Source organism: Tetrao urogallus (genome assembly GCF_951394365.1).
Source record: "Tetrao urogallus genome assembly, chromosome: 4".
Lineage (NCBI taxonomy): Eukaryota > Metazoa > Chordata > Aves > Galliformes > Phasianidae > Tetrao > Tetrao urogallus.
Window position 1 is genome coordinate 31782290 of NC_136817.1, and position 14164 is coordinate 31796453.

Genomic DNA, 14164 nt, shown 5'->3' on the forward strand with positions numbered 1-14164 from the left:
ATGTGTAGTCTGCAGTCTATCCTTTCAGACAAGGAGTCATCCTTTGCTTCTCCTCCTACATTTACCTGCAGTTACTCAACACCTCTGTAAAAGCTCTGAAAGCAGGAACTGACTTAGGGCATCAAACTGCAAGCTAGAGAACAACTTTGATGCTTGGCTTCAAATCCTCCCCCCCCCCCCCCCCCCCCCCCTCGGACAAATAGCAGAAGTAATCTAACAGCTGGCCCACGGAGATCAAAACTAAAATAAGAAGAAAAACACCACATGCTATTTTCCATAAATATTCATAATTATTAAACATCCATAAAAACAAGTAATTTGGCAGATCTGGTAAGCTCATGAAACGCACATCCAGCAATAGATTCCAGTAACAAAAAGCTTGATGACTTCAGAAATGTCTCAAAAGCTCTTTGCAGCGCTGCAAATACCCAAACTCATGTTCCACATTTACAAGTGAGGACCAAATACCTTAAGCTGGAATTCCATGTGGCCTCACTTTCTCTCCCTCCTGAAAGTCAGAGCACTTGCAGATGGCTGCAGCTGCACTGTGGTAGCTCAGTTGGGGTATCTTAACATTTATATACTCCACAGCCCACCACTGCCACAGAGAAACACTAAGGAAATCCTTTGCACTTTGGAGTGCAGAACAATTTGCCTCTCCCTCCACTAAGAAACGCAAGAAGGCTGGGAAACATCATTAAATCAGTTCAGATTATTAAGGTTGGAAAAGACCTCTAAGCTTATTCAGTCCAACCACCCATCAGCTCCACTCCTGCAAACCATGTCTTTAAGACACACCATTAGTTTTGCCATTACACTTAAAGATACCAACTTTTCCAACCAAATGTATCTACGATTAAAATCATAAAGGGAAATTACCCTCCTTGCCCACAGAATCTCGCTCGGTAGTATTGTTTTAAGTGATCCTGTTAAGAAATAAGAATCAGTTGTTACTAAGCATGCCGCTGACAAATGACAACAGCCTCCTGGTTGATGTGTAAACAAGTCTCAAAGATTCCTGGTTTACCCAAAGTCAGTACCAGCAAGTCTTAAAAGCAACAGACAAACCCCAGTCACATTTCTAAGCAGCTTTAGATGTTACTTATGGCAATCAAAAACCAAAGAAGCAACCAAAGTAATATTAATAAAGTAAGAAATATCCCACTGTCACCGTTCAGTGTACAGTTAACACAGCACGCAGAACCACTGTGTCTCTCAGTAACCGACGAGATGCTGTCAGTTTGGAGACGCTTAGTGCAAAACCGTCTTCTTTCCTGTTCAGTCACAGATCTGAGTTCCTCGCAGCCCGCTCACATATAAAGGTCTCATCAAACGTAACCCCCGCGCTCCTCTGACAGGGCCGCAAGAGGAGGAACAGCTGCGGCACGCCCGGCGCCTCCAGCTAACCCTAACCCACCCACGGAAGCCTTCGGCACCGAGCGCGGGCCCCGCCGCGCAACCCGAGAGGAGCGGGGCCGCTGCCACTGAGGAGTGGCACTGCGCTCCCACGGCCGCAACGCGCGGGGGGGGGCGGAAGGGCCCACCCGCCCCTGACAGCGCGCTGAGGAGAAAAGTGCGTCCCAGCCCCGAGAGACGGCCCCGCTGCTCTTCCCTACCCCCTACCAACGCGCCCGGAGGCCGCCAGCCGCGCGGGCCGCGCGGGCCGCGCTCCCCCCGCCCTCTCACCAAGCGCTCCGCCATCCCGGGCCGCCGCCGCCGCCGAAACGCTCCCGGCACCCATCCGCCCCCGGCCCCTCCCTCAGCTTCACCGCTTTCAAACCTCGGCGGCCCCGCCGCCTCGCTCGATTGGCCGGCACCCGCCGCCCCGCCCCTCCGCCTCGCCCCATTGGCCGGCGTCCGCCTCTCGCCAACCGGGGCGGTTGCTTCGAGCGCGCGCGGCTCCTAAGTGCTGAGGGCCGTTGCTGCGCCTGCGCAGAAGCCACAGGGTGGCCTTCCTGCACTCCTCACCGCCTTTCCGTGGGGAGGGAATTGGGCGGAGCGCAAGATTTCCGTCTTGGTCAACGAGAATTGGAACGTGCGGATGCACGCCTTTATCTGTCCTGCATCGTTCGGTGGCGAAGTGACATTCTGCCATTTAAACAAAACCACAAGTACAGCAATGTGCTCGCTGACATGCAGCCAAAACCTGAGACACAGATCTGCCCCACTTGATCCCTGGCAATTAATTCAGTCTTCAGCCAGCTGAGGTTCACAGAATCACAGAACTGTAGGGGTTGGAAGGGACCTCCTGAGATCATCGAGTCCAACCCCCCATTGAAGGTTGTTTTTCCTCTATAGCAGAACGTCTGAAACCTCACAGCAGCGTCAGCATTCCACAGGCTGTGAGGAGGTATACCAAACCTGCTGGGGTTGAGAACAGGTTGACGAGATAATTAAAAACTTCAAAGCAGATTTTTTGTATTTTTTTTTTTTTTTTATTTTTAAACCAAATGAGGGACCTGACCTACTCAGCACATGACCTTTTGGCTGGATGAAAGCTTTGTTTTTAGCAGCAACAAGCAGGAAGTGCCAAGTGCAGTCATCCCTATCCTTCCTAAATGCTATAGGGAAGGTCAGAAACGAAACATAAATGTTGCAGGAAAATAATGGAAATGTCACCCTCAGTTCAGCAAGGCCAACATTTCGTTCCTAAGCCTCTCTTTGCACTTTTTTTTTCTTAAGGCTTTGATTTATCACCTCTTTCAGAAAGAAATAAATATTTTTCCCACATGCAAGTTGCAAAGTTGATTTATCCTGGGCAGTCATACATAACTGTAAGCTTCACACCAGTACTACTGTTGGCATACCATACCCTATAGAAATTCCAACTCTGATATCTTCAACTTCGTAACACATTCACCAAGGAAATCATAGAATCACTAAGGTTAGAAAAGACCTAAAAGATCATCCAGTCCAACCGTTCACCTATTACCAATAGCTCCCACTAAACCATGTCCCTCAACACAACATCCAGTCTTTTCAACACGACATCCAGCCTTTCAAATCTTTGAAAAGCCACTTATAAACCAGTCTCCCTGCCTGCAGGGCTGCTCTGCCACCACCTCCAGCTGCTCACAGAAACGATGCAGTCTTGTGCTATTATGCGGTATCATCTGAATGCTTACCTTTGAGCAAACCCAAGCAACAAAATCCCAAGAAAAGATCCTTTCAATCCACTTGGTCTGGTTCCCCTGAGGATTATGCACTGAGCGAAATGTCTGCTGACCTAAAAGCAAAGCACTGAGACTTCCTCTTTGAGGTGTTGCTTTTTCCCCCCCCTCCCCTCACCAGGATGAGCTCTCTGGCTGAGGCTGACACAGAGCAAACAAGCACAGGAGTGGAAGGAGGAGGTTTAAAAAATAAAAATTAAAAAATTAAAAGCAAACAACGGGCAGAAGAAACCAACAACCAAACAGCAGAACTGATATCTACAGGCTACTGAGGAGCAGCATGGAGCAGCCTGCAGAAGCCCCTCAGGCAGCACCCAGACGAATCTCCCAGGAGAGACAGAAGCTCACAGGTCTGCCCTTGTACTTCCAAGGTTACCTGTCAGTGCGGCGCTCACAGTGCCAGGTAAGCTGCACCAGCCCACAAAGCTGACATGTTTGGCATTTCCTCAGATTACTGCTAGGCGCTAATCCTCTGCTGATAGTGGTGGGAAATGCTGCTCGGTGCTGGCCGATGCAAATAGTTGTGCTGAAATAATTATATCTAGCTTAGTTTGCGCTTTCATCTCATCTCAAATTACTTGAGGAAACAAACAAACAAAAAATTAAAATAAGTTACACAAGGTAACCATCAGTATTCTTCTGGATCCCATTTATAATTTACCTACTGAATTATAATATTACGATGATCACATACTTACTGAAACATGGATTGCTCTCGGCCAATTTCATAGCTACCACCACAGCGAAATCTAATGCAGTATTTTAAATAGCAAGACAGTTTGGATGTTTATATTGCTTCAATGTATCATCTGTTTTCTGGAGAAGAGTATCAATCCCAAAATCTTCAGCACCACACCACCATGATATCTATTAGCTCTGCTGTGCCTCCTTTTTCTTGTTGCAGTGAGCTGCTGATTCCACACAGGTGGACTACCTTCAAAGCGTAATGGTGATTTGTTGAGCCAGGATAATTATTTACAACCCAAACTGGTAAATGCCCACATCCTTTTAATCAGTGCTACCATGCTCAGAGCATGGACTCAATCAAGCTGATTGCCCTTTTTTAGCACTTGATAATGACAATCCCAATGCTAGGGACTGTACCTACACTCACACCTCCGTGGAAGCAGATGCACAAAGTAGAGAAAATTAGGTATGCACTGCAAAAAGGAGATATAGTCAAGAAACTGAAATAACACTGTGGCTCACAAATACAGGAACAAGCTAGTAGCAGAGAAAACAGAAACTCCAAGAAACCAAAAGGAGACAATTAATAAGCCATTCATTTTTCTGCAGCACTAAAAATTATTCAATGCCTTGCCTTAGTGTAGCATGGAAGTACCCTCATATTTAAATAAAACTCCTTGTTACAGTCCTGTATTTATATCCTTCTATGTAAAACCTCTTTGTTCCCTGAAAAATCCCTCCTTCTGAAATATGGTTAACTACCATAATGAAATAGCGAAAAGTAACAGGACATAGCAATAATACAGACTAGTCTGTAGAGGAGACTCATGTGAGATGAGCAAGGTGTATTATCATTTATGAGAAACCAGACATCCAAGGAAAAAAATGCGTGAATACATTTTTTGAAACAATTGGAAATGTTCTTGGGCAACTGCTACTCCATCCCCATAGAGCACAAAGTCTATAAGGCGCAATCCAAAAGCTTGCCATGACATCCAGCCCCAGCACACAGCATTCACTGACTTCATTAACTTGCTTGAGACAGATGATTTGATGAGGACATTTACACCGTTGCAGCACATTGCAGTGCTCAGAGGTTTGGGTCCAAAGGCAGAGTGCTGTAGAGAACCTTACATTAGTAGTGTGAGCAGAAAGACTAGTTAGGGGTTGCAGGACAGAGAGCAAGGACTTCCTGCAAAATATTCCAGGAGAAATTTGTTTACTGTAATTCCTACGACTTAGCAGATTTCACAAGTTATTTATTTCCCAGTTTTTGTGACTATCTCCAACTTTGTGCCAAAGAAAATCCCCAAACAACATCCCTCAAAATAAAGAAACAAGCAACAAGTAAGGAAACTGAACACTAGAACAGCATTTAGAATTGTGTTACGCTTTCGTGTTTTCCTTCTCTAAGAGCTACTTTTCTTGGGATACTGGTCACAAAATAATTGAGAAAAATGAGAAATCTTTCCTCACTTGAGTATGAACATATTTTGGAACCTGTAAGAAGAGTGAGACAATTTCATTTACCTGGTCATGGTGTTGATTCACAATGTGCAGTGAATGCTACTGCACATAATTTGAAGACAAAGCACGCAAAATATCACTTCATATACAGGAAGCGTAGTTAGTAGGTCAGACTACTCACAAGCTCCGTGATCTTGTCCCCTATCTTGTCTTTACTTGTCCAGCAAGTAAACTGGTGAGATCAAAGTTATGTGCAAATAGATACTTTGACTGAATATATTTTTCTTACCCCCTTTAAATTGATTAATATTAAAAATACTTAAATTCATTACAATTAAAGTTTTCTAGTTTGATGCCATTGTTTTAGACAACAGTGTTTGTTGTCTAGGATACTAGACAACAAAGCATGGAGTATATGCATCTTTCTAACTTGCAAAAAACTAGTAAACTTTTTTTTCATTTTGCATAAGCTGCATAGAAAACAAATAACTACTCATTCTTTAATGATCTTTAAAACTGATTTAAAAGCACACAATGACATTTTTTCTTAGCAGTTCTTTCAGCATTTTATGGAAATGAAAAAGATTGTCTTGATGAACTGACATGTCCTCCTCTGTAACAGGAATTTAGACTGTTTTGGACAGAACTGAGAGGAACCATGCTCTTCTTTTACGATGATAAGAAGGCACCAAAGGTGAGTGGCATGCTGTCTTTGTAACAGCAGATTGAATTACGTACTTCAGTTATTTTCATTAATCAGTCCTCATGTACTCTAGATAGCTCTCTGCAGCCCTTCCTTCCTCACCCACACAGTCCAGTACTCAACATAGCAACAGGAAGGCTTTTTTTTTTTTTCTTTAAGCCAGAGTGAAGCAAACAGTAGTGTTAATCTGTTTCATCAAAGCAAAAAGGAAGATTTTTTTTGTTACCTGAGCTAAAAATGTATCCATGTTGCTCCATAACATTATTGCACACTCCTTCCTCAGTTGTGCACAAGGGTAAAAACAGTATCTTGATGTGTAGTATGACCTTCCTCTATGCAGCAGAGAAAAATGTTCTTGGTATAACCATTGGAAGATTGTGGCTACGGGTTTTGCTGAAGTGAGAAAGCAAGTACGTGGGGAGGTCTCTTGTCTTTAATGTGCAATTAAGAAGAAAGGAAAAAATCCAGAAAGCATGTTGTGGATGGTAAGTTTCTGTAAGCAGAAACAAAGGACTTTGAAATGTCTCTCAATGAAACTTAACCCAACATCTGCCAAAAAAATAAAGTTTCCCAGTATTTTTTTCTAAACAAATTTATTTGAAGAACAGCTACGTTTTGGTGAATTTTTCAACTTGTGCCATTCCTTTTCTTTGTTTCCTTAGTACTCACACAAACTAGATATATCAGCTTTGACCTCAGTAAGCAATGTTTATCCAAATGAAAACGACTCTGCACAGTTCATCCTGATGTTGCTGAATGAAAAACTGGAAGTGAAGGTAAAAAGAGAAAACCTACAATTTATAACCCCTTAGTGCTCTACCTTGTCTACCTTTAGATATTCAGAGCTCCAGGTGGGAGTAAAGCTTTCTTCTTGGCAGCCTGCAGCCAAAAGGGCAGTCAATGAAGGAGGCAGCACTAAGGAACCTAACACCAGCAAAAATCCTCCTTCAGGCATTAGACAGTTTTCTCTGGAGCATCTGAGAACCTAAATAGAGCAAAGAATTGAGCAAAAAAATATGCAAGAAAAAACGAGTAGGAAGTATCCCACTCACAGACTCAGGTCTCCTGTAATATAAAAAGGGTAATAATATATCTGACCAGTGCCTCACCCCCATTCAAAAGCTTAGAGACTGTAGGGACTACCTGTAGACTGATAGGGACTACCTGCAAGGTTTTACAACTAAGACTCACCTATCTCCTTAGCTTGGCCTTCCTATTGGATCAACACAACCCGCTCCATTTATTCCAAAAAGCCCATGAGTTTTCATCTTCCCACCTCCATCCTCTCTCAATAATTGAATATGGAGTAGTGGAAGTGCAGAGGGTGTGATTTAGTTTGACAGGAGGCTTATTTGCAGGCAAGGCACTTCTAAATGTGTGAAAGTTATCTGAGCTTTTACATGAAAATAATACTTGTTCTTCTTTTTGCTGTAGTCGTTCTTACATTCAATTTCTGTTCTCTTAGGCTGATAACTGTGAATATGGGAAAGAATGGAAGGGTTTTATTCTCACCGTAACAAAGGTAGGGAACAGTTTTGTGTCTCACTCAGTACTGAAAGCACGTATGAGGGCTTTTTTGTCTTCATATATGCAACAAGTTGGCTTAAAGCCTTGTTTCCAATGTGCTTGCATAAACAAACATGCCCACCCCTCCCTGCAAAGACAGCAGAATTCAGGTTTTTTCACCTCAGCTCATCTGCCATGGTATCCAAACAGCTCCCAGTCCACTATTAGCAAGGAGAGACATCCGCACAAGTCCACCTCCTTGCATCTGTGAGAAAAGGAGCCTGTGCTGAGAGAAACAGCATCTATAAATACTTAGCAAGGGATGAAGAAATAAACAAAGAAATGGCTAAACTGCACATCTGAGAGAACCCACTGAGACCTACCTTATACTCTACCAGGAAAAACAACAGGAGTCTTCATTTCCTATCAGCATCCAGCGGGCACTTAGGAAGAGATGGAACCAGTTATTCCCTATTCTGAATAGCTAGCACTGTCCTTCCTTTGGGGCACCTTTTACTAGTCTAGCAGTCAACACCTGCAGCAGTTTTGTCAGCTGAAATAGTTTAAAAATGGAAAGAAGGAACTTGGATTATTCTAGCTCTGGCTTTATATATTTCCCCTCAGTCTCTTTAGACTGATGAACTACTTTTCTCCCCTTTCTCAGTGCTTGGGAGTCCAGGGGGTCATCTTCATGCTTTGAAAAAGGTCATCAGTACTTACTGTAAAATAACTGTGTTATAATCATTTCACGTAAACCCATTCTTAAATGCTGAATGCACTTGAAAAATAGCAAGACTTTCTCTAATAACGTTCAGGAGAAAAGTTTGTTCACAGGTGAGTTTACACTGTTGTAGCTGAATCACTTAAAAAGCTGAGGTTAAGTGAAACAAGTTAAATTTCATAGTGTAGCAACAGCAAAATATAATTGTTCCCACTTTTGTTAGTGGGTATCTCTGGTAAATGAAGGTACAGATGTGTATGTATTCTGCTATTCTAACAAAAACAGATGCGCAGCATCTTACTCAAAACATAAGTATACACAAACCTTCCAAATTACCATATCTGCTTTAACCAAGCAGGTACAAAAGACTACCACATGGCAGCTGCACTTTGGAGGTTGCTGTTTTGCACACAGAAAACAGTTGCTCACATTTGTCCAGTCTTTAATTTTCAACTATGCTGTTCATTTTCAGTTGTCAGTTCCACTGGATGAGTTGTTATCACCTGGACAACTTACAAAAATACATGAAGTGCTAGATAAAGAAAAGAAAAGAAGGATTATGCTTAATGACTGTTCCTGCACATCCCAGAATAAAGAGAGCCTTCCCAGCAAGGACAACAGTTGCACAGCGACTGCTATGCCAGCGTAAGTTCTGACTGAAATATGCAAACCTCAGTCCAACTAGAGAGCCTTCCTTTCTTCTTTCCAAGTATTGTTTTCATAAACAGGTTCAAAATTCAACTATTGTACAAAGGTTTAAAATATTCGATGAACAAAATTTACCTTAAGGCCTTTACAAAGATTTCGTAACAGAAATTTTACTTCTACAGCTTTTCTACAATGCCTTTTGTTTTGAAAAGGCTGCATGTAGAATATTGCTACGCTTGATAAACCTTTTAGAAAGCCACATGCTGGACCTTCTGAAAATATACTGATTACCATTGAGAAATTCCAGGTAGATCCAGGTTGGTCTCCACACTCTTTGCAAGGGCCCAGAAAGCATCACACTGAACCAAAGTGCCACTTTCTCTTTGAGAAGGGTGAAGCACTGCTCTCCTGTAATAGATTAATCACCACAAATCCTCCAGATGTCATGCCCCTTGGCTGCCATAGCTAATTACCTTGGATAAGCCTGACACTGCACTAACCTGGTAGACAGCATTTCTTTGCACAGCTGAGAATAACATGGCCTTGCAGGTGTAACTTGCATCCATGCTATTTCTCCTCTCCATTCTATGCAGGTGCTTCTATGCAGTATCTCGGAAAGAAGCAATAGAGATGTTAGAAAATAACCCACTGTGTGGGAATTTGATCCTGCGCCCTGGCAGCGACAGCAAGAACTATGCAATCACTGTCCGACACGTGCTGGAGTAGGTTGCTTCCGTAACGCGTTACCCTATTCTTAAGTAGCATGCACTGTATTGAAAGCTGAACTTACAATACCCACCAAACACATGTGAAATATGTGCCTCTCCTTCAGACTACTTTGAGAAAAGTGGGCGAGCAGGGATGGGCCTGAGACCAATCTATTAATCCTCTGCTCCTCCAAATCAGCTTGATTTAAAAAAGAAGCACTAAAGATCAGCCACCAAAAGTCTATTTCCTTAGAACAGTCTTCCCACCTGCTGCCTACCCTTGAAATGCTGCTCAATTTAAGAAATCTTCATGGAGAATAAAACTGAACTGGCCGTATCTCTTTCTAAAATGAACAAAAGAAAATGAGAGACAAATATTTTCTAACAGTAACTTGATCTAAAATCATCTTATTTTAACTGGATTGCCACATTCCAGCTTTGCAGGGCTTCAGAACAAATCTTCTGAAACACCAGGAATGACATTTGCAAATCCCAGTATTCCTAGTTTCCTCTCCTAGGAGAGCAAAAGCCTCACCCTGCCACACACACACTTCAGTAGACTCTGGGGATATTGCAAAGCACACATCCACTGCTCCTGCAGAAGAATTCATAATGACAACATTATTTCATTTCTAGCTGCCTGTTGACTTATATTTCATTTCCTTTCAGTGCTCCATGCATAAAGCACTACAGAGTGACGTCCAGAGAAAGAAGTTACATTATTGAATTGGAAAGACAGGTAAATGAACTATTTCCTTGCTGGAGATTCTTAAGCAGGTGTAAAAATTGCTTCTTCACAAAACATTAAAAAAGCTAGAGTCAACTCCTAACTATAATTTGAAAAAAAAGAAGTATATAGATACTTTGCCTCTCGTTAGTGTAACTAACCTAATCATTAAGAATAAGCATAAGAACTAGGATAGTAGGAAAAAAAACCACCCACGTTACACCTCTTCCTCCTACTACCAACAATAAAATCAAACCACCACCACCCACAAAACAAGATTGCTTCACATTTTCTCAGCTAGAGGAAGTTCAAAATGCCAGGATCCAGAAAGCATCACACAGAATCAAAGTGCAACTTTCTGTCTGTGAAGGGCAAAGCACGGCTTTCCTGTAATGGCTGACTTCTTGAAACTTTCTGAAAGATGAAACTAACTTAGTTGAGGTGTAGTCAAGGGTGCCTGGTCCCCATTGTATGGTTTATGAAAGTGTTTTTTTCCCCCATCGCTTTCCCTGAGACTTTGTTTTGCCAACGTTCTCAGAAACATCCGAGTGTTTTGAAAAAGCATCTGCAATTAAACTACCTGCTGATGGCACAAGGGCACATAGACCTAAACCTCTTTGTTTACTCATTTGATGGAAAGAGTTGGGCATTCAAAGCTCAAGTTGTTACCATTGGTTGTGGAGAGCTGTCCTAGACCTCACAGCATCTAAATGCTAGAGGTAAATCCAGTGTTAGCTGTTTGAAAAACACTGCTAGGCACCTCAGGCTGCCAGCTTGTTTTCTAAAATGCATTCTCACTAAAGCACATGCAGTAGTTTATTTTGTTGCTATTATTTGTGAAACAGGTGACAGTTAAAAGCCTTGAGGATGTCATCAGTTACTTTGTGATCCAAACTCATGGGAACCTGAAGCCTTTCATCATGCAGACATGCAACGAGGCTCTGCAAATGGACTAGAATTCTGAAAGTAAAACACAAGAAAAGTCCTGATGAAACAGAGGTACAAAAAGGAGCTACTATCCATCCTGTGGGAAACTGGAGATTGAGCCTTCAAAACAAATACCTGAAGTGGTCAGCAGCAGGACCAAAATTTAGTATTTCAATCCTCTGAAGCATGCCACGCGCTGTATCTGACTTTTGCCATGCAAGATGATTCACTTATTTAGAAGACAGTTTTGCTGGTGCAGTTATCACTGCTGTAACTCATGACAGGTTTAATGCTGAACCTGAATAAGAATTCCACACAATGGATAAACACCTGCTCTAGCTATTGCATCAGACGACACATTTATTAAAATAAACCTCCAAAAGCTATCTGGTCAATACAAATCACCCTTTAGATGGACGTTCAGATTGCTGTCCTGTACTGCAGCAAAGCCTATTTTCTGTAATTACAGAACATGTGACAATTAACAGGGATGGACAGACCTTTTAGGTAGAATTAAGCCCGTTGCATTTGGTTGAAATACAGTTCTTTTCTTCAAATGACTACTATACAGACAAAACATTTCTAAAGGCAGAAGGAAGATTATGAATGTCAGTTTACCCAAGACCCTTGCTTCTATTTGTTACAATTTAGATTTACATACAAACCCTGTATTATTTCAGGATGTGAGATTGTGACATGGTGTCACAGGTGCCTCTGTATTTGCTAGAACTGTAGCATGTTCACAAATTCACCGCATGTATTTGGAAAAGGGAGAATGAAAACACGCTCTTTACGGGGAAAACCAGTGCTCTTTATTACAGGGAAACCAGTGTAAAATGCATTTGGATGAGAAAGATCTTTAATGCTAATTTAAAATTTAATCTTTGTAAATCAACTGCTCTTACAAATAATATTTTGAAGGATTGCTCAATGTACTTGAGCACAAAGGTAGCTGCTTCCTCATTGTTACAGGGAGATGCCTTGTTCTAGCTGCTGCACAAGAACGCAGCATCAGTCCTAGACGCTCACAAGCTTTCGCTACAAAGACAAAAAGCAGTTGTGAGATCCAGGTGGTGTAACACATCTCGGCACTGGCAGCACTACACCAGTACTGACAACAGTGCAGATCTGGAACGAAAAACTCCCAGCCCACAGCTCGCTTGCCCAGTTTGAGTGAGCCCACTGAACACTTGCTGGAAATGCTGGCAGAAAGCAGTACTTGATTGAGAAATGGGCTGCAAACAAATCCTCACTGAATCACCTAACTTCATGTGAGTGAATGCATTTACATCACAGCTATCAGCTATTCAGAAAGCTATTCATTTCAAAATGTGAAAAAACGTTTTAAGAGCCACTTGACGTGCACACTTCGATATGAAGTTCCCTTAGGTAATATCTTGTTAAGAAGTTAACTTACTTTCAGAAGATTTTAAAAGTCTGCTAGAAGTATCTGGAGATGTGCTTTCTCAGTTTTTCTGTCTCAAATTGAGAAGAACCCATCTGTGGAATGGACACAAATCCTACATACACTCAATAAGAGCAGTATCGGTCAGTTCTGCTCCAGCCTACACGTGGAATTTTTAGCAAGGGTCTCACAAAGCCGTATGCACTGTTATCTGCAAGAGTCATTCTGCTAACTTTACCTGAGGTCCTTCAGGTAGCCTTCAAGCAAAATAGCGAGACTAATACTAGTTTGCTTTGCTGCATACCTCAAAAGCAGGAGCACACCAGTGTGTGCACCCACTCAGAAATTCATTTCTTTCCCCAGCTCATAGTTGTGAGAGGTGACAGTGCTTTGTTTTAACCTGACCATTTAAGTAAGTGATCCTTAGTAATAATCAGCAATTTTAGTTTAGGCTCTAATGTTGTCACAGGCAAACATATTGCAGTTGTTATTTAAAGTGGAAACTTATGTCTGCTTGTGCTGCCTTTGCGCTCCAAATGTAATCTTTTGTCCAGTTTCAAAAAATATTAAGTTTTTATTTAAAGAAATAGGCTACTTTAAAACGTACTATTACTAATCTAGAAAATGAGATCTATGAACTCTACTGACTGTAAAACTATATATACCTTCACAAATATATTCCACATGTAAGACTAAATCCCAAATAATTGTGTTGATTCCAGATATTCAGTTCCATATATGTCGTTGTTCAAGTGACCAGCTTAATATCCACTGTTTCTGGCTACAACTGTCTGAGAAAGAAAAAACAGGTAAAATTCCCAAGCAATAATGTTCATTAAATGTGAAAATATCCCTAAATCTTAATAAGAGATGCTCAAGGATAAATGGCTAAGTAATCAACACCCTTCTGCAACATCTGGAGGATTCAGAGATGAGCATTCTCCATTTCTGAAGCTTAAAAACATCACAAGGTTTTTTCTAGTTTGTAGGATCTGTTTTTATCCTAACCCCACTTCACTCTCATCACTAGGGAATAATAAAATAAAGCTACCCTCAACCCCACCCAAACTATCAGCTTCATTATCTCGTGTTTAAAAGATAATGTGGTGTTATGGTGCTTCTGTAACACACCTCTGCCTCCTGCAATGTAAAATTAGTTTTTAATTATTTAAGCATATTCTTTATACCAGATATCCTACTAACAGATTGAGATGATGACAATTCAGTGCACTGCAACTCAGACTCACACTGTGGACAGGTGTGCAGCATAACCATTCACTATAAAGAAATGGTACCAGAAGGAGCAGCCAAGGGAACATCATTTGCTGTGACAATCATCCAGGGCCATTTGCCTTTACCTCTTTCGAAGTAATTTCTTGCCTCAGTACTCTTAATTAGGTAAGGGCAGAAAGGCTCAACCACACCGACTATTTTCTCTTTCTTGAAGACAAAGTTTTATTGTCCAAAGTGTTAACTGTTGTCAGCAACTGCGAGGA

At 41.7% G+C, this 14164-nt stretch overlaps 2 protein-coding genes across 2 annotated transcripts in view; one reads left to right on the forward strand and one right to left on the reverse strand.

Moving 5' to 3' along the window:
* Positions 1-1701, reverse strand: part of CENPC (centromere protein C) — a gene marked incomplete at both ends in the record, with an annotated part of 32246 nt that extends 30545 nt beyond the window's left edge. The window contains 2 exons of the mRNA XM_079534350.1: positions 880-926; positions 1687-1701. Of these exons, the coding sequence (XP_079390476.1) occupies positions 880-926; positions 1687-1701 (62 nt within the window). The remainder of the gene's footprint in view (positions 1-879; positions 927-1686) is intronic.
* Positions 1702-3450: 1749 nt separating this feature from the next.
* Positions 3451-11292, forward strand: STAP1 (signal transducing adaptor family member 1; the record flags this gene model as incomplete). The annotated part of the gene is made up of 8 exons (XM_079534301.1): positions 3451-3573; positions 5947-6018; positions 6690-6803; positions 7493-7549; positions 8727-8899; positions 9496-9624; positions 10279-10348; positions 11182-11292. 8 exons carry the CDS (start codon positions 3451-3453, stop codon positions 11290-11292), a joined length of 849 nt encoding a protein of 282 aa, XP_079390427.1.
* Between the last annotated feature and the right edge of the window lie 2872 nt (positions 11293-14164).